General features: G+C 34.5%; 1 protein-coding gene across 1 annotated transcript; it reads left to right on the top strand.

The window, feature by feature from the left end:
- Positions 1 to 7,741: 7,741 nt before the first annotated feature.
- Positions 7,742 to 15,221, top strand: LOC148945462 (carnitine O-acetyltransferase-like). The gene is made up of 2 exons (XM_089099538.1): positions 7,742 to 7,907; positions 14,841 to 15,221. The coding sequence occupies exons 1-2, from the start codon at positions 7,757 to 7,759 to the stop codon at positions 15,071 to 15,073; spliced, it is 384 nt and encodes a 127-aa protein (XP_088955664.1). The 5' UTR covers positions 7,742 to 7,756; the 3' UTR covers positions 15,074 to 15,221.
- Positions 15,222 to 20,185: the final 4,964 nt, after the last annotated feature.

Raw genomic sequence — 20,185 nt, 5'->3', positions numbered from 1 at the left:
CTTTTTTCCATCTTGGTCCAAGCGAAAAGCAGGATTTCTCCAAATGGGATGAAAAGAGATTGTAAGAAAAGATTTAAAGGAATTTGGAATTACATCGGAAAGAGGAGAAAATTAAGCTTTAAATATATTAGGGTGGAGTTGTAGCTTGCGCAGCTTCGTCAGCCTCAGGCAGTCGTGTTACTTCAGTGAGTTGATAGTAGTAGTTGTAGTAGAAACAATGTAACAAAGTATAAAAATCTAAAAGGCTGAAGGTAGTAGAAGAAACAGTTAGCAGAAGACAGGGTCCAAGGTAGAAATATTATGTTTATACTAGGAGATTTTAACGCCCAGGTCAGTAGAAATAGGGATACATGGTATCCTAGCCAAGGTAAACTTGGTGTAGGAAAAGAAAACAATAATGGATACAGACTTTTGCAATTTTGTAGGTATAATAATCAAAATATAACCATTACGGTGTTTGGTCATTAAATGGCTCATAAGTTAGCATGGTATTCACCTGATGGTAAGACAGCAAATCTTATGTATTATGTTATAGTAAACCAAAGACTAACAGGATCAATACAAGATACTAGGGTATATTAGAGTGTTGTTATTGATTTTAAAAGTAAAGAACACCATCTAGTAGTGTCAAGGGTTAATTTAAAGCTGAAATTTCGGAAGGGTAACTACCTCCCGGGAAGTCATGATGCTGGTAGACTCCAGGATGAGAATTTGAGAGAAATTTTCCAGGGACAGTTGAATACTGAACTTCAGAGTTTAAAATTTGATAATGTGGAAGATGGTTGGAATAATTTTAGAAAAATAATTTGTGAAGTTGCTTAGGGAAGAAAGCTAGGACTGTAGCTAAGAATATTAGTGAAAAAGCTTCATGTTAAATAGAAATGAGAAAGGACTTGTACAAGAGTTATCTGAGTAATAGATCATATGAAAACAAAAGGAATTTAAAGAAAGTGGGGAAAGTATTAAAATATGAACTAAGGAGGTGTGAAGTGGAGGCCATGGATAAAATTGCCGAGGATCTGGAAGATCCAGCTAAATGGCATAATAGTAAAATATTGTTCTAGCATGTTAATAAATTGAGAGGGAGTAGTCAATTCGAACTTGACCCAGTTAAAGATAAGAACGGGGCCACAATTAGCGAAAAGGAAAGAATGAAAGAGAGGTGGGCAGAACATTTTGAGGATTTGCTAAACCAAGATAGAGTTGTAGGAAAAGATGTAGAGGAAAATGAAGAAGTTTTTGATACCTTGTATGTGAAGAAAGATTTGTTTTGTGAGGAAGAATTAGCGACAGTTCTAAAAGGATTAAAAATTAATACGGCTTCAGGTGGTGATAGGGTGGTAAATTAGTTTTTTAGACATGGTGACTCTGAGGTTAGAAATAAGTTACTGAAGATTAAAAGTATTTTTAGACAGCCATTTTTAGACAGCCATTTTGTTCAACATAGTTAAAATATTTTTAAATTAGGTCTTTGAGGATGATAACCTCCTCAGAGTCCTCAGGGCAAGGGTTGTAAGTTATGTCCTAGGGACATGTAAGGTTTTTCTAGAAGGTATTGTTGTAGAAACTTCAAAAGGGGCTAATTTGATTGGATATTAGAAGGGCTAGTGCCCTTTTTGATAGTCGAAAGTGATTGGAGGATAACTAACACCCTTCTCACACCCACCGTTACCCCAAACACATCCAATAAAAATTTTGAGATAGCCTTTTTTTTCGAAGTAGTTAAAAAGTCCAGAAATTATTTTTTTGAGGATGAACCTCCCCCCAAATCCCTCAGCGCAAGGGTTGGAAGTTATGCCCCGTGGGCATATAAGTTTTTGTTTTACAGAAAGCGTTGTTGTAGAAACTTCAAAAAGGGCTCATTCGACTGGAAGTTGAAAGGGCTAGTGCCATTTTTAATAGTCGAAAGTGATTGGAGGGCAAGAAAGCCCCCTCTCACGCCCACCATTTCCCCAAACACATCCAATCAAAGTTTTAAGATATGCCATTTTGTTCAACGTACAACAACGCTTTGTCGACAACGTTTTCTATAAGTACCTTATATGCCTCCAGGGCATAACTTACAACCTTGTCCTGAGGGCTTTGAGGGGGTGGTCATCCACAAAGACCTTATTTCCAGAACTCTCAACTATGTTGAACAAAATGGTTATGTCAAAATTTTGATTGGATGTGCTTAGGGAAATGGTGGTTGTAAGAGGGGGGTTAGTTACCCTCCAATCACTTTCGACTATTAAAAAGGGCACTAGCACTTTCAATTTTCAACTGAATGAGCCCTTTTTGAAGTTTCTTCGACAGCGCTTTATATAAAAGGAAACCTTATATGCCCCCAGGGCATAACTTCCAATCCTTGCCCTGAAGTATGTTGGGGGAATGTCATCCTCAAAGACATAATTTCCTGACCTTTAAACTACGTTGAACAAAATGGCTATCTCAAAATTTTGATTGGATGTTTTTGGGGGAATGGTGGGCTTGAGAGGGGGGTTACTTACCCTGCAATCACTTTCGACCATTAAAAAGCGCAATAGCCCTTTCAATTTCCAACTGAATGAGCCCTTTTAGAAGTTTCTTCGACAGCGCTTTCTATAAAAAAAATCCTTATATGCTCCGAGGGTATAACTTCCAATCCTTGCCCTGAGGTATGTTGGGGGAATTTCATCCTCAAAGACATAATTTCCAGACCTTTAAACTACGTTAAACAAAATGCTTATTTAAAAATTTTGATTGGATGTGTTTGGGGAAATGGTGTGCGTGAGAGGGGGTTACTTGTCCTCCAATCACTTTCGACTAAAAACCATATACGCCCCCAGGGCATACCTTACAACCCTTTCCCTGAGGGCAGTGAGGGGAGGGGGTTGTCATCCTCAAAATCCTAATTTCCAGAATTTACAACTACGTGAACAAAATGGCTATCTCAAAATTTTGATTGGATGTGTTTGGGGAAAAGGTGGGCGTCAGAGGGGGGTTAGTTGCCCTCCAATCACTTTGAGTGAAAAATTAAGCTTTTTTCCATCTTGGTCCAAGCGAAAAGCAGGGTTTCTCCAAATGGGATGAAAAGAGATTGTAAGAAAAGATTTAAAGGAATTTGGAATTACATGGGAAAGAGGAGAAAATTAAGCTTTAAATATATTAGGGTGGAGTTGTAGCTTGCGCAGCTTCGTCAGCCTCAGGCAGTCGTGTTACTTCAGTGAGTTGATAGTAGTAGTTGTAGTAGAAACAATGTAACAAAGTATAAAAATCTAAAAGGCTGAAGGTAGTAGAAGAAACAGTTAGCAGAAGACAGGGTCCAAGGTAGAAATATTATGTTTATACTAGGAGATTTTAACGCCCAGGTCAGTAGAAATAGGGATACATGGTATCCTAGCCTAGGTAAACTTGGTGTAGGAAAAGAAAACAATAATGGATACAGACTTTTGCAATTTTGTAGGTATAATAATCAAAATATAACCATTACGGTGTTTGGTCATTAAATGGCTCATAAGTTAGCATGGTATTCACCTGATGGTAAGACAGCAAATCTTATGTATTATGTTATAGTAAACCAAAGACTAACAGGATCAATACAAGATACTAGGGTATATTAGAGTGTTGTTATTGATTTTAAAAGTAAAGAACACCATCTAGTAGTGTCAAGGGTTAATTTAAAGCTGAAATTTCGGAAGGGTAACTACCTCCCGGGAAGTCATGATGCTGGTAGACTCCAGGATGAGAATTTGAGAGAAATTTTCCAGGGACAGTTGAATACTGAACTTCAGAGTTTAAAATTTGATAATGTGGAAGATGGTTCGAATAATTTTAGAAAAATAATTTGTGAAGTTGCTTAGGGAAGAAAGCTAGGACTGTAGCTAAGAATATTAGTGAAAAAGCTTCATGTTAAATAGAAATGAGAAAGGACTTGTACAAGAGTTATCTGAGTAATAGATCATATGAAAACAAAAGGAATTTAAAGAAAGTGGGGAAAGTATTAAAATATGAACTAAGGAGGTGTGAAGTGGAGGCCATGGATAAAATTGCCGAGGATCTGGAAGATCCAGCTAAATGGCATAATAGTAAAATATTGTTCTAGCATGTTAATAAATTGAGAGGGAGTAGTCAATTCGAACTTGACCCAGTTAAAGATAAGAACGGGGCCACAATTAGCGAAAAGGAAAGAATGAAAGAGAGGGGGGCAGAACATTTTGAGGATTTGCTAAACCAAGATAGAGTTGTAGGAAAAGATGTAGAGGAAAATGAAGAAGTTTTTGATACCTTGTATGTGAAGAAAGATTTGTTTTGTGAGGAAGAATTAGCGACAGTTCTAAAAGGATTAAAAATTAATACGGCTTCAGGTGGTGATAGGGTGGTAAATTAGTTTTTTAGACATGGTGACTCTGAGGTTAGAAATAAGTTACTGAAGATTAAAAGTATTTTTAGACAGCCATTTTTAGACAGCCATTTTGTTCAACATAGTTAAAAATTTTTAGAGATTAGGTCTTTGAGGATGATAACCTCCTCAGAGCCCTCAGGGCAAGGGTTGTCAGTTATGACCTAGGGACATGTAAGGTTTTTCTAGAAGGTATTGTTGTAGAAACTTCAAAAGGGGCTAATTTGATTGGATATTAGAAGGGCTAGTGCCCTTTTTGATAGTCGAAAGTGATTGGAGGATAACTAACACCCTTCTCACACCCACCGTTACCCCAAACACATCCAATAAAAATTTTGAGATAGCCTTTTTTTTCGAAGTAGTTAAAAAGTCCAGAAATTATTTTTTGAGGATGAACCTCCCCCCAAATCCCTCAGCGCAAGGGTTGGAAGTTATGCCCCGTGGGCATATAAGTTTTTGTTTTACAGAAAGCATTGTCGTAGAAACTTCAAAAAGGGCTCATTCGACTGGAAGTTGAAAGGGCTAGTGCCATTTTTAATAGTCGAAAGTGATTGGAGGGCAAGAAAGCCCCCTCTCACGCCCACCATTTCCCCAAACACATCCAATCAAAGTTTTAAGATATGCCATTTTGTTCAACGTACAACAACGCTTTGTCGACAACGTTTTCTATAAGTACCTTATATGCCTCCAGGGCATAACTTACAACCTTGTCCTGAGGGCTTTGAGGGGGTGGTCATCCACAAAGACCTTATTTCCAGAACTCTCAACTATGTTGAACAAAATGGTTATGTCAAAATTTTGATTGGATGTGCTTAGGGAAATGGTGGTTGTAAGAGGGGAGTTAGTTACCCTCCAATCACTTTCGACTATTAAAAAGGGCACTAGCCCTTTCAATTTTCAACTGGATTAGCTCTTTTTGTAGTTTCTACGACATCGCTTTCTATAAAAACCTTATATGCCCCCAGGGCATAACTTCCAATCCTTGCCCTGAGGTATGTTGGGGGAGTGTCATCCTCAAAAATATAATTTCCTGACCTTTAAACTACGTTGAACAAAATTGCTATCTCAAAATTTTGACTGGATGTTTTTGGGGAAATGGTGGGCGTGAGAGGGGGGTTACTTACCCTGCAATCACTTTCGACCATTAAAAAGCGCAATAGCCCTTTCAATTTCCAACTGAATGAGCCCTTTTTGAAGTTTCTTCGACAGCGCTTTCTATAAAAAAAATCCTTATATGCTCCGAGGGTATAACTTCCAATCCTTGCCCTGAGGTATGTTGGGGGAATTTCATCCTCAAAGACATAATTTCCAGACCTTTAAACTACGTTGAACAAAATGGTTATTTAAAAATTTTGATTGGATGTGTTTGGGGAAATGGTGTGCGTGAGAGGGGGTTACTTGTCCTCCAATCACTTTCGACTAAAAACCATATACGCCCCCAGGGCATACCTTACAACCCTTTCCCTGAGGGCAGTGAGGGGAGGGGGTTGTCATCCTCAAAATCCTAATTTCCAGAACTTTCAACTACGTTGAACAAAATGGCTATCTAAAACTTTTGATTGGATATGTTTGAGGAAAAGGTGGGCGTGAAAGAGGGGTTAGTTGCCCTCCAATCACTTTCGACTATTAAAAAGGGCACTAGCCCTTTGAATTTCCAATTAAATGATTCTTTTTTGAAGTTTCTACGACAACGCTTTCTATATAAATCTTATATGCCCCCAGGGTATAAGATACCCTTACATCCCTTGCCCTGAGGGCTGTGGGGAGTGTCCTCCTAAAAACATAATTTCTATCTGGAAATCAAAATGGCAACTACGCTGAACAAAATGACTATCTCAAAATTTTGCTTGGATGTGTTTGGGGAAATGGTGGGCGTGGAAGGTGTTTTAGTTGCCTTCCAGTCACTTTCGACTATTAAAAAGGGCACTAGTCGTTCCAATTTCCAGTCAAATGATCCCGTTTCAAACCTTCTACGAAAACTCCTTCGATCGAAGTGCCCTGATATAAAGAAAAAAAAATAATAATACATTGTGCCAACATCGTTCTTTACTTAGGCATCGCTACTGCGCTTCATATGATATGGTATACCAGACAAATACATTAAAGTGATGAGTGCTATGTACGAGAATAACATTACTGCGGTTAATGTAGGAAATGAGGTTAGCAGTTGGTTTCGTATTAAATCAAGAGTTAAGCAGGGTTGTGTTCTATGCCCTTTTATATGGATTATTTTGATGGAATTTTTCGTAAGGATCACAGAAAAGGCAAGGAAGACCAAGGAATCCAATGGGGAGAAGAAAGTCTCCCGGACTTAGACTATGCTGATGATTTAAGCATCCTAGATGAAAGTGTGAGCAAAATGAATGAACTTGTATAGGTTTTCTCGAGTTCAGGGTCCTAGAATAAGTTTGAAAATTAATGTTAAGAAGACTAGGTCACTAAGGCTAGGAATAAGTGAAGATGAAAAGGTGACGCTTGGTAATAAAAAGATTGATCAGGTGGACAGCTTCATTTAATTTGGTAGTATAATTAGTATACATGGTAGGAGCAGTGAAGATGTTAAAAGTAGAATAGCCAAGGCTCAGGGTGTTTTTTCACAGTAAAAAAAAAGTTTGGAAGAATAGGAAGATAAGTCTGCAAACCAAGATTAAGCTACAGTGATGACAGTGGCCAAATATTGCTCTGAAGCATGGGCGCTCCGAAAAGCGGATGAAGATTTTCAAGATGTTTTCCAGAGAAATTGCTAAGGATTGTTCTGGGTACCCGGCTGACTGACCGTATTTCAAACAATAGGCTGTACGAAAAATGTGGTTCAATACCACTCTATAGGGCTTTAAAGAAAGAAAAGTTGAAGTGGCTAGGGCACGTTGTGTGGATGAAGGATGACAGATTGCCGAAGATTGTTCTTTTTTGCAACTGTCTAGGGCTAAACGAAAAGCAGGTCGTCCTCGTGTGGACGAGAAAGATTTCATAAAGAAAGATTTAAAGGACATGAGAACTTCGCGGGAGGGTGTAAAAAGGGAGGATTTGAACAGATTGGGATGGAGGAGGAGCCTGCGTAGCTGTGTTTGCCTCAGGCGGCTTGGTGCTGCGGTGAGTTGTTATTAACAGTAGTAGTAGTAGAAGTCCAATCTCCTATTTCCCGCAAATACAATCACCTAATGGGCTAAAAAATTACTGTTACTCAGGGTAGGAGAATATTCTCCCTTAGATATCTCAAAAAGACCCCTTCGTCCCATTCCTAAGGATAACTTATAGAAAAATTAACCAAAAATGGATTCCTCTCCCAAGAACATCTGGGAAAAGGTCTAATAATATTATAGTGCACTTTGACGGGAAAATACTTGTTTTAAAAACTAAACATAACTTTACTTTCAGTTTTTTGTTGTACATTACATGACTGAAGATTTTACCCTTTCATTTGAGGACTTATATAGTGAACTGGCCCAAATCTACAAAAGCTCTCAAAAAGAACAAGAGAAGGTGGGTCTTCTTACAGCAACCGACCGACGACACTCAGCTACTCTTTTTGAAAGTCTTTTGAAAGGTAAGATCTTTTGAGTATTAAACAAACAATTAGCAACGCCTTTTATTTCCTGATCGGAACAGAAATTGGCAATCAACCTTTCCTAATTTTCACAGAGCCATGCATTTGATAAAAAAAAAAGTCTTGATAATTTAAGTCGATAAAATCATATGAGTTAAAAATTCTTGATAAAATTTTTGAAAATAATAGGTGAAATTTAATTGCTAGCATATCTGTAGATAATATGACTGTTTATTCTCGAAAATGATACATTTGTTTTTTAATGTAATAGGATGAAAATGTGTAGTAATACATTGTTTATTGTTGAATATTCACTTGAAAACTTTGCTTAATGCCTAAGACTATTGCATTCTACACAAAGACGCCATCTAAAATAAAAATTTATAGGGTGCGTTGTCAATCAAAAAGTTCCATATGTTTTGACGCAATATTTTTTCGTCGAGGCTTCAAACAAATTTGTGTCTTCTCTACATATTTCTGCTGTTTAGCTTAGAAAATAAATTTAATTATAAGAATCAGCTATCGAAAGGAATAAGTAAAATGCAGAGTTGAAACTGGAGATCAAAAAGGTCAGTGGGGTCCAAAGAGTCTATGGAGTTAGTACAGAGTAGAGTTAAAAAGTCTCTGAATAATTCTGATCATAATTAAATTTATATTGAATAAATAGTGTGATTGTCACAAATAGTTAACACGCTATTCAAATAAAGTCTAGATGCAGCATATGCATAATCATTGAAAAAGAGTTAATGGAAAAATTCCATGATAAATGAAGATTGTTTCCTTCTAAGACAGTAACGGCTAAATTTTGTATCCAGATATTTTTGGCATTTAGCCAACAGCCACTTTCAGCAAAATAAAAAATCAATAAAGTTGTAGAAAACAATAAATGATTAAAATGAATGAAACAGAAAATATTTCCTTTAAGTCTAAAATCTTTCCTTTAACTTATTTGTTTATGTACTGTAGATTTTTAGACAAATGAAAATCCTCCACCGGTATTCACTACAAATGTATTGTTTATGCAAGAATCCTCTTTCTCCTTAAATTCTGTTCAAAATTCGGTTGAAACTGTATGAAAAATTCTGGTTGGGATGCACATAATGTCTTTTGGTTTAGCTTGGCATTCCCTGAATTTTCACCTCAATACCCTTAGCCTTTACGGACACAGGATCGAAACTCCCCCCCCCACCTTTACCAATGATAAATCCTGAACTTGAAAAATTTACAAAAAGTATAATTTGTGTTCCTTACCCCAGGGGTTGTGGGGGGCATTATATCCTTGGAGACATAATTGTTAGACCTTTTGAGCATTTATATTGAATCGGATGTTCACAATTTTAATCAGTGTTAAGAGGATATCTGAAAAGGTAACAGGGGGGCTGGCTGCTCTCTGATCTCTCTTTGACCTACCCGTGAACACGCTTTGAAAGTATCAACTTAATAACCCTAGTCGTTTCTTAGATATTACTTGTCACCCTTTTGACAACCATCCTCTATACAGTGTGCTATGATTTTGTTTGACACCACTATCAACATTTTCTTAAGGATTTACTTTAATACCCTTAGCCTTTTTGGAGATTTGTGATCAAAAAAGCCCTGTTTTTCAAATAACCAACCTAATAGATAAACAATGGGAAACTTATATAAGATTTCAACACTTAACTGAGGGTCTCTGTGGTGTTATGTCTTCCCAGTAGGCATAGTTATTTGACCTTTGGACTATTTTGATTAAGGTGATTAATTCAAAATTCTGATCAAGTGTCTTTGGGGGAAGGGTAACTCAAAAAGGCATAGAAGAGGAACTATTTGCTCTCCAACCGCTTTCAACATACCCCTCAACATGCCCTGAAAGTTTAAACGTAACATCCTCAGCTGTTTTTAGGATATTGCAAATACGCCTTTTGACAAATTGGATGCAAATAGTGCACTTTGATTTAGTTTAACATACTCCTCAATAGCCAACGAAGTTTAACCTTAACATCCTTAGCCTTTTAGAACACATCAAGAATCAAACATTTCCCGTTGTTCTAATGATAAATCTTGCTTGTAAAAAAGTGACGCGATAAGTCCTACCCCTATTGCTGCTGTAATTTTTATTGCTACTACCATGACACCTGCTTTGGCCATTGTTATAGATCTACTTCAAATATTGGATTTATTTCATATTAAATGTTTTGTTATTCAGAATTCGTTTCAAATTTATAAATATTGCGTAGCCTTCACATACGCTTTTATAGGCTTTAGGTATTATGCTACTTAGCCTTTATGTAAAGCAGAAATATAAGAATCTAAATGAATGAGAGATGTAAACACATTTACAAACAATGAACTAAAAAAAGAATAACGTTGAATTAGCCTTTATTTATATTGTGCATAGCATTGTGCTGCATAGGTTTTCACTACCCTTTTATAATACTGCCCCTATTCTTTTGTGTAAAACTCGAACTGAGATTTAAAGTGGCAGAATTCAAATCGTATTAGTGTATCTTATAGATATGTATGATATTTGATTTTGGAGGATAAAACTTTAAATTTAATACCAGGAATAGTCATGTAACTTAACTTAAGGGTGTAGAAGAAGTTTTACGAACGAAAATCCAAAAAAAACAACAAATAATCCCTTTAAATCAATATTTTGAATTAAAACTTACCTATCAGATTTTGTGGTATCCTGGAATCCCCCTAAGACCCGGTAAAATACTCGGTATGTTTTTTTGGAGGAGGACACAAAATTTCAGAGGAAAGGGTTGAAGTTTGTAAAACAGTACTAGAAACAGGTGAGTTAGATACAAAATACAGAAATTATAGAGAAATTTGTAAAAACACAGAGATTTCCAGGGCTTTTGCACTCACTGAGCACTCCACCATCTCTCTTGATTATATACCTAGAACCGCTTCGCACTTTCCTTTGTCGCTCTTATCTTAAATTTGACTTGTACTCAGATACCCTTACCCAAGTATTAAAAGTGGTTCCAGGTAAAAATGACAAAAAAAGCTTAAATATGCATGGAGGCTTATTAGATAATGTCCATAATACAAATATCTAGAAAACAAATTAAGTCTCCACGTAACTGAGATTACGACTCAAGGGCATACAAGGGCATACGATTCAAGGGCACCAAAATATGAAAATGTGAGGCGAAGGAGACATTTATATAAAAAGAGAAAAATTCTCCATTTATTAAAAAGAATTTAAGAAAAAAGGTGTTTTAAAATCTAGGGGAGGGGGAATTACCTATTCACCCTAACTGACACGCCCTGTGAAACCAACCAATTGATTAGGAAAATTAAAAATTATTTTCAAAACAAAGGTAGATGGGGCTCCGGCACATCGAAGAGATATCCTAATTCCGATAATCTTCTGAAAACCTCCGTATTTGGTTTTATGAAAAAAAAAATATATATTTGACAATATGAATACAAAAACAAAACATAAAAACAAAAACATTTCGGTTTTTTGATTCATTTTAATCCTAAATCGTCAATTTATGTGTTAAATACATTACCTTTGGTAAGCCCTTTGCATATTATCAGTTTTACTGCAGTCTTAGGTTTGATGAATCAAAAGAAATATTTCTTGAATTGAAATTTTCGAGGCTTTTAAATTAAAAAATAAATAAAATATACAAGTTTTATTATAATAACCCTTTGAATTAGAAAAAGCGTCGAAATTCATCGCAATTTAAACAAATATAAAAAACTAACTTTTTGCCATCCTAGCAAAGATTGTTAGCGACATTTCTCGCTAAAAATATGTCTTTGTCTGAACCTAAAAAGTTATTGATAGCTATTGTTGACAAAACTTTCTAGTAGAAAGAAATATTTTAAGACCGTTGGCACATTTTTGTGAAATACTTAGAAAAAGTTACTGTAGGCTGCTTTCGTTTTAAAATTTTACATCTTATGCTTAAGGCCTGCTGATCATTAAAATACATAAGTTTTGCTATTAAAATGAATTTATCATTAAAATCAACTGTAATTTGTTTCAAATTGACTGTTTTAGTTCTTTATAGTTTTGTTTGAGATTAGCAATCTGTAAAATGATTGTGTGTTTTACAATTTCGTTTTACATTTTACCTTGTTCTTCTATTGAACTTTTAATGCTCTTCCACATGTTTTCTTATGTATAAAGGTTCAGTTTTTAAGTTTCTACGAAATATTGACAACTATTTTTTTTTGGTACAAATTTAGTTTTGTATAGCTAACAGTTAGTACCAATAACTGAGACATCGAGAATAAGGCTTTATTATGTCTCTAGGTATTTAACTGATTTGCTTTGGTCAACATATATTTCTCTATACCGTCATAATAAAATAGTTCTTTTTTAGCAGTAATTTAGATGCTGAAAATCCGCCTTTACTAATTTGTGGTTTAACTGCTAGTATATTGTGACTGGTTAAAGAAAATCCCGAGAAATCTGAAAAATTTGAATTCTGGCTTGTTAGCTATACGATATTTATTTGGATCTGGCTTTATTTTAAACTAGACCCAGGCTGGTAAGTTGAAAATATGATTTTGATTTCATCTTGTTTTGCCTGAAGCATAATGTTTACTTTACTAAAGCTAGAATAAAAATAAATTGTTAGCAGATAAACTTAAGAGAAGGCTACATCTTAAGAAATAATACAGAATGTTTTCGGGTAACTAATCTAAAATATTTCATCATGTCTATTTAATTGTTAACAAGCAGGTAATTAACCAAATATAATACTAATTGGTTAGACTAATTTTATATATTAGCTTACTGAATTAATTTAGTGGGTGATTTTCAATCGATTTTACGGAGGAGTAATTTGTGATAATCTCACAGTCATTAGTATCACTTTAATAACTTAGTAACATAATTAACTTAATTAGTTGTAATAACATGATTGCCTAATTACTAATGTAGTTAGCTATAGTAACGTAATGAAAAACATGATTAGTAGTGTACTAAGGTGTTAACGTAATTAGCACCTTAATATCGTAATTAGGTTTAGCCTTAATAGCTCTAGTTAATATACTTGGTTTAAACTGGTATCATTACTTATATTATTATCTATAACTGTATTTTCAATACATTTTTGGGAAAATTTATTTATAAATGCAAGTATGAAACTTATTGAAAACCTTATCATGGGCAACAGCAACTTTACTGCCTTTCATGGCTATTGTTTTCCATGTCTTTTGTCGTTTAATTAAATTCATCATTTCATATATATACATATATATATATATATATATAAGAAATATGAGGCATCATGATAAAACTATAAAACGGACTAGCATTATTCAGCTAAAAAGGATAATGTTAGGGAATTATCCATACTATAATGATTTTCATTTAATTTATTATTTTTATTAGGTTCTTTTGTTTCTTTCTTTTTTTCGTTCACCTAATTTAAAAAGTACTTATCATAACAAGGTGCGTAATCTTTTCAAAATCCTGAGGGGGGAGGGGGGGGGGGTTGGAGTTGATTTTCCCAAGTTCAAGTGAAAATGACCAAGTAAAAAATGAAAAATGAGTCATATAGTACCCTAAAACGTATGCTTATGATATCCTGAATCTGAGTCGCACTTTCTCTGGTTGTGAGAACGCTTTCTCGAAGTGAACACTTTCTCGAAGTTAAAAGTAGAATATCAGCAGATTGGTTTAAGTTTTAATGTTGATAAAAATGTAGCTGTCGGTTTCAACCTCAAAGGATACTCTGATAAATCCCTCCAACTTACTGAAACTTGTATCCCCCTCTCTAAAAGCCTTATTTGCCTGGGAATGCCCATTAGAAATTTAATTAAGGAAACTATTGAGCTTGCCATCAAAAATATTGAAAAAAAGACAAGGATAGCTTATGCGTCACTTATCTCTAGGATTACCCACCTTAGTTGTTTCTATCGTTATAAACTTTTTAATAGCCTGACTGTTCAGTATATTCTTTCTCATTCTCCTTATTTGCAACATCTTACTGCTTAAAAAAAAAAGACTTGTTCACCGGATTTATTTTAAATTGGCTAATTTTTTTTTGCATATTCCCCCTTGGACCAGTAACTCTTTTTTGTCCCAAAAATTTAAGCTCATTTTCCTTCCATAATTATTGATAAAAGAGTGAAAGATTTTAAATATTCCGCCAGTAAACTAAATCAGGATTGGTCCTCTTTATTTTTATGATTTTTATGATTGGATTATGATTTTTTTATGTCTTTTGATTTATTTTTTGATTATCTTGTGATTATGATATATGATTTGTGATTATTCTATGGTTATTATGATTGTAAAAATTACTTTTTTTTTCAGTGTATAAGTTTTCTTCTCTTTTTTCTTTATTTTCCCTTATGTACTCTGTCATTTAGGGGATCTGCGCCCTTTTTTGTTTTAACAGGTTATAAATAAATTGATTTGAATTGAATAAAAACAAAGATACACTAAATAAAACTGATCTGTTTTTGTGAAGGCTTGAATATCTGTGGATATAGGAAATTAGTGCTACATTAATTTGTAGCATTAATGCTACATGGGCGCCTAGGAAAGGCGCCCATGAGCACCTTTATGATTTTCTTCCGTTATGCACAATCTACGTGTTATGAGTGTATACACTGTATATAATCTAATCATTTATTAGGGAAGTACTGTTTTCCGGCTTTTTTTCATTACTCCGCCATTTTGCTGTTTTGACGGTGGCCCAAAATGAGCTATCTATCTGTCTACCTATTGTGTAGGCCTATCTTAGTTTTGACAAAATTTTTGAAGACGCTAAAATTCACCTGGGATGTAGGGTTAGTTGTGCCTCTACCCCATACCAAATTATGCCCCAGATCATAACACAACAGTGACAACAAGTAAAAAATCAGTTCAAGATATTTTTCCTGTAATTACATGTTTTACCATGTTAGGGTCCAGATTTCAACAAATTATTTTTTTTTAACCTGAGAAATTAATGAAAGTATATATTTTTCTAGATAAGCAGAATAATGAGAATGTTCGCACCATAAGAAGTGCAGCATTTATTATTTGTTTTGATGATAATCCTGGAACAGATTCTGAAAGTGGAAGGATGGCGCAGATGATTCATGGTGGAGGAGCATCAATGAACTCGACCAACAGATGGTTCAATAAGACAATGCAGGTCCTCACCAATATACTTCTCTTCATTTTTTATTACTGTTTATGTTGCCGTTACTGTTTATTCTGATCATAATTAATGTGTTGATATGGCACCAGTTTCAGCAGCTATCAGTGTCAGTATTGTAATCAATCATAGCTTTTTTTTTATTTGCTTTCTCATTTTTCTTATTGTTTATGTTGCCGTTGCTGTTTATTTGTAGCATGATTAATTTGTTGATACGACACCAGTTTTGACAATTACCAATGCTGGTATTGTAATTGATCATAGCTTTTTCTTTTTTTTATTTGCTTTCTCACTTTTGTTATTGTTTATGTTGCCGTTACTGTTTATTCTGATCATAATTAATGTGTTGATATGGCACCAGTTTCAGCAGCTATCAATGCCAGTATTGTAATCGAGCATAGCTTTTCTTTATTTGCTTTCTCATTTTTCTTATTGTTTATGTTGCCGTTACTGTTTATTTGTAGCATGATTAATTTGTTGATACGACACCAGTTTTGACAGTTACCAATGCTGGTATTGTAATTGATCATAGCTTTCTCTTTTTTTATTTGTTTTCTCAGTTTTGTTTTTGTTTATGTTGCCGTTACTGTTTATTTTGAGCATAATTAATGTGTTGATATGGCACCAGTTTCAGCAGCTATCAGTGTCAGTATTGTAATCAATCATAGCTTTTTTTTTATTTTCTTTCTCATTTTTCTTATTGTTTATGTTGCCGTTGCTGTTTATTTGTAGCATGATTAATTTGTTGATACGACACCAGTTTTGAAAATTACCAATGCTGGTATTGTAATTGATCATAGCTTTCTCTTTTTTTTATTTGCTTTCTCACTTTTGTTATTGTTTATGTTGCCGTTACTGTTTATTCTGATCATAATTAATGTGTTGATATGGCACCAGTTTCAGCATCTATCAATGCCAGTGTTGTAATCGATCATAGCTTTTTTTTTACTTGCTTTCTCAATTTTCTTATTGTTTATGTTGCCGTTACTGTTTATTTGTAGCATGATTAATTTGTTGATACGACACCAGTTTTGACAGTTACCAATGCTGGTATTGTAATTGATCATAGCTTTTTCTTTTTTTTATTTGCTTTCTCACTTTTGTTATTGTTTATGTTGCCGTTACTGTTTATTTTAAGCATAATTAATGTGTTGATATGGCACCAGTTTCAGCAGCTATCAATGCCAGCATTGTAATCGATCATAGCTTTTTTTATGTGCTTTCTCAATTTTCTTATTGTTTATGTTGCCGTTACTGTTTATTTGTAGCATGATTAATTTCTTGATACGACACCAGTTTTGACAGTTACTAATGCTGGTATTGTAATTGATCATAGCTTTCTCTTTTTTTTATTTGCTTTCTCACTTTTGTTATTGTTTATGTTGCCGTTACTGTTTATTCTGAGCATAATTAATGTGCTGATATGGCATCAGTTATAGAAGGTGTTAATACCAATATTGTAATTGATCATAGCTTTCTGTTTTTTTCATGTTCTTTCTCATTTCGTTATGGTTTATGCAGCCGTTAGTATTTATTTATAACATGATTAAAGTGATGATACGACACCAGTTCTGGCAGTTATCAATCCCGGTATTTAACTGATTATAGCTGCTTTGTTTTTTTATGTGCTTTCTCATTTTTGTTGTTGTTTTTGTTGTCGTTACTGTGCTTTTAGAGCATAATTAATGTGTTGATATGGCACCAGTTTTAGCAGTTATCGATGTCAGTATTGTAATTGATCATAGCTTTCTCTTTTTTTTATGTGCCTCGTAGAAACTGAGACTTTTGAAATTCAAAATAAATAGCAAATAATTAAAAATTCGATGCTTTTTGTTACGAAATGTTAAATGCATTAGCCGAATATGAAAAAAACATATATTTTACAATTCAGAGCTACCTTACTAATGCTGTCACGTAAATATATTTCGTTAGTTATAACAAATATGTTAATAAAAATGTACAAAAATAAGGTTTCAAAATTGATATGACAAGTCTTAATGAAAAATTGAAAAGCAAGCAATTGGGCTTCATATGTTACAAGCATTATGTCCAGTTGAGCTCAGATGAAAATTGATCTGAGACTGCGCAAATTCCAGTGGACTACCGTAAAAATAAATACAAAAAAGACACTAGTCTTGGTAATTACCAATGCCATGAACATAATCGTATGCAGTTCCTCCCTTTATTCTGTGTTTCACAGCATCATTTAGTTTTCAAAATTTTTTGAACCTTCACTTTAGCTGCATTTACAAGCCGGCCCATCAAGAAAAAAATATGTCTTGCTTTGCACTTATTACAACATGGAATTCCAACCAGATCTACATGTGAAAGATACTCTTAAGAGCAGAAATTAAATTTAGTTATAAAAGAAGCACCCTGACCGGTAAATTTCTAGACACCATTCCTTCGAATCTAGAACTAGATGTTTAGCTCTAACTAATAACCCAATAAAAAGGACCTGTCCATTTTTCGTCGACTCTGCTTACTGCCTAGTAGACTTTAAAAAATTAAAAAAAAAAAAAAAAAAAAATCAAAATATGTTTTCAAGGAAAAGAGATGAGCAATTATGTAACTAAAATTGGCAATATGAGTCAGTGATATGAGTCTGTAATTGTCTAAATTACTATTAGTTCCTCTCAAGTACAAGGAGACTATCACAGATGTCAACTAAGACTCGGTTTGTTTCCCATACATATGTAACTATTCAATGGTATAGATCAATGACGACTATAGATTCCGCTTTGAGCAATTCTGCATGCATACTGTCTTTCCCAGATACTCTAGTGTATTGGAGGGATTTTAGAGTGGATTTTACCTCTGACCTAAGTGGTAGTAGGGGTATTTCCTCATTTCTTTTGGCTGTGAAATTCTGTGAAAAACTCCAGGATATGGGTTCAATGTTGTATTAAGCTTTTCCTGAAAGTGCTCTTTCCAACAATCTCGGATTCCAGTACGAGTGGTACTTTTGCGCCCAGTTTTAGCCAAGAGATCTAAATACTTCGTATCCTTGCAATTTGCTACCTTGTGTTTTGACACTTTTTGATTATTACATCTTTTATTGCCTGTCGAATTGTCTCCCTCGATCGTTGCCTTTTTTCGATTTGGCGTTTAAGGTGTCTGAATCTATCCTTGCTTTCTTGACCTTGTTATATAGAAAGTTTGCATCTTGTTAGTAGAAAGGCCTTATTGACTCTGATCAGTACAAAATTCGGTTATCAAAAGAACGTATCTCCGATCAGTACACCAAATATGGGCATAGAGTCCCTAGGGAGAACACGTGGTTAATGGGGTCAATGACCTAAATTTCTCAGGTCGATTTATTTGTTGTTTTGGCCAAGTGCACGCTCGAGGCGAATGTCAAGGTGTCCAGAAATAGGAAACAGTTAGATCACACGTGACAGGTGATGTCAAGGTTGATTGATTGTCACGAAAGGGATATTAATTTGTTGTTTCTAAGGAGAATTATTGATTCAAGAAAGGGGAATGAATTTGTTGTTTCTAAGGGAAATTATTGATTCACGAAAGGGGAATTAATTATTTGTTTCTAAGGTGAATTATTGATTCAAGAAAAGGGAATTAATGTGCTGTTTCTATGGGGAAGGTGGAGAATAGATATATTGACCGTGTAATTGAAGGAAGATAATTACCGAAAAATTGTTTACATAATCGGTAGTGACGGGAATCCATTTATGAGCATAGAATGACGTAATCAACTAGGACAAATGGATTTCTGAGAAATTGATTACATAATCGGTAGAACCCTATCAGAAGGTCATGACGGGAATCCATTTATGAGCATAGAATGACGTAATCGACTAAGACAAAAGGATTTCTGAGAAATTGATTACATAATCGGTAGAACCCTATCAGAAGGTCATGACGGGAATCCATTTATGGACATAGAATGACGTAATCGACTAAGACAATTGGATTTCTGAGAAATTGATTACATAATCAGTATAACCCTATCAGGACGTCCTGACGGGAATCCATTTATGATCATAGAATGACGTAATGAACTATACAGTTTTTTGGTTACCTCAACACCAAGAAATACATTTCAAAGACCATTTCATATCCAGTTCCCATTTTAATGACCCTTCTAAACTCATTTTCTAACATGAAGTACTAATATCTTTCACTCACGACTACACTGTACAGCTATAAGGTTACATCAACACCAAGAAATACTTTTCAAAGACCCTTTCAGAGCAAGTAACTTTCTTAATGTCCCCCCTAAACCCATTTTCCAACTTGAAGTACTTATCTTTTTCACCCACAACTATACTTTACAGCTTTTGGATACCTCAACACCAAGAAATACTATTCAAAGACCATTTCAGAGCAAGTTACTTTCTTAATGTCCCTCCTAAACCCATTTTCCAACTTGAAGTACTTATTTTTTTCACCCAAAACTATACTTTACAGCTTTTTGGATACCACAACACCAAGAAATACTTTTCAATGACCATTTCAGAGCAAGTTACTTTCTTAATGTCCCTCCTAAACCAATTTTCAAACTTGAATTACTTATATTTTTCACCCACAACTATACTTTGCTGCTTTTTGGATACCTCAACATCAAGAAATACTTTTTAAAGACCATTCCAGAGCAAAGGACTTTCTTAATATTAATCCTCAACTCATTTTCTAACTTGAAGTACTTATCTTTTTCACCCACAAATATACTGTACAGCTTTTTGGATACCTCAACACCAAGAAATCCTTTTCAAAGACCATTTAAGAGCAAGTTACTTTCTTAATCTCCCTTCTAAACCCATTTTACCACTTGAAGAACTTATCTTCTTCACACTCAAAGATAAAGAACATCGTTTTGTATACAACAAAACAAATAAAAAATTTAAAAATTAAAAGACACAGACCTTTCCTATATTATAGTCCCGAATAAAATCATTTTCCAACTTCACGAACATATCTTTTTCACCCACAACTATACTCTACAGTTTTTTGGATACCTCAACACCAAGAAATACTTTTCAAAGACCATTTCAGAACAAGTTACATTCTTAATGTCCCTCCTAAACCCATTTTCCAACTTGAAGTACTTATCTTTTTCATCCACAACTATACTTTACAGCTTTTTGGATACCTCAACACCTAGAAATAGTTTTCAAAGACCATTTCAGAGCAAGTTACTTTCATAATGTCCCTCCT

The sequence above is a fragment of the Artemia sp. Qi Xiang Cuo genome, chromosome 13 (genome assembly GCF_049724085.1).
Source record: "Artemia sp. Qi Xiang Cuo chromosome 13, ASM4972408v1, whole genome shotgun sequence".
In the NCBI taxonomy this organism is placed as follows: domain Eukaryota; kingdom Metazoa; phylum Arthropoda; class Branchiopoda; order Anostraca; family Artemiidae; genus Artemia; species Artemia sp. Qi Xiang Cuo.
This window is presented reverse-complemented; position numbering and strand designations above follow the sequence as displayed.

Coding starts and splice junctions, on each gene's coding strand:
- LOC148945462 (XM_089099538.1), top strand. CDS start 7,757: ATGACTGAAGATTTTACCCTTTCATTTGAGGACTTATATAGTGAACTG. Junction 7,908..14,840: donor TTTTGAAAGTCTTTTGAAAG/GTAAGATCTTTT, acceptor ATATTTTTCTAG/ATAAGCAGAATAATGAGAAT.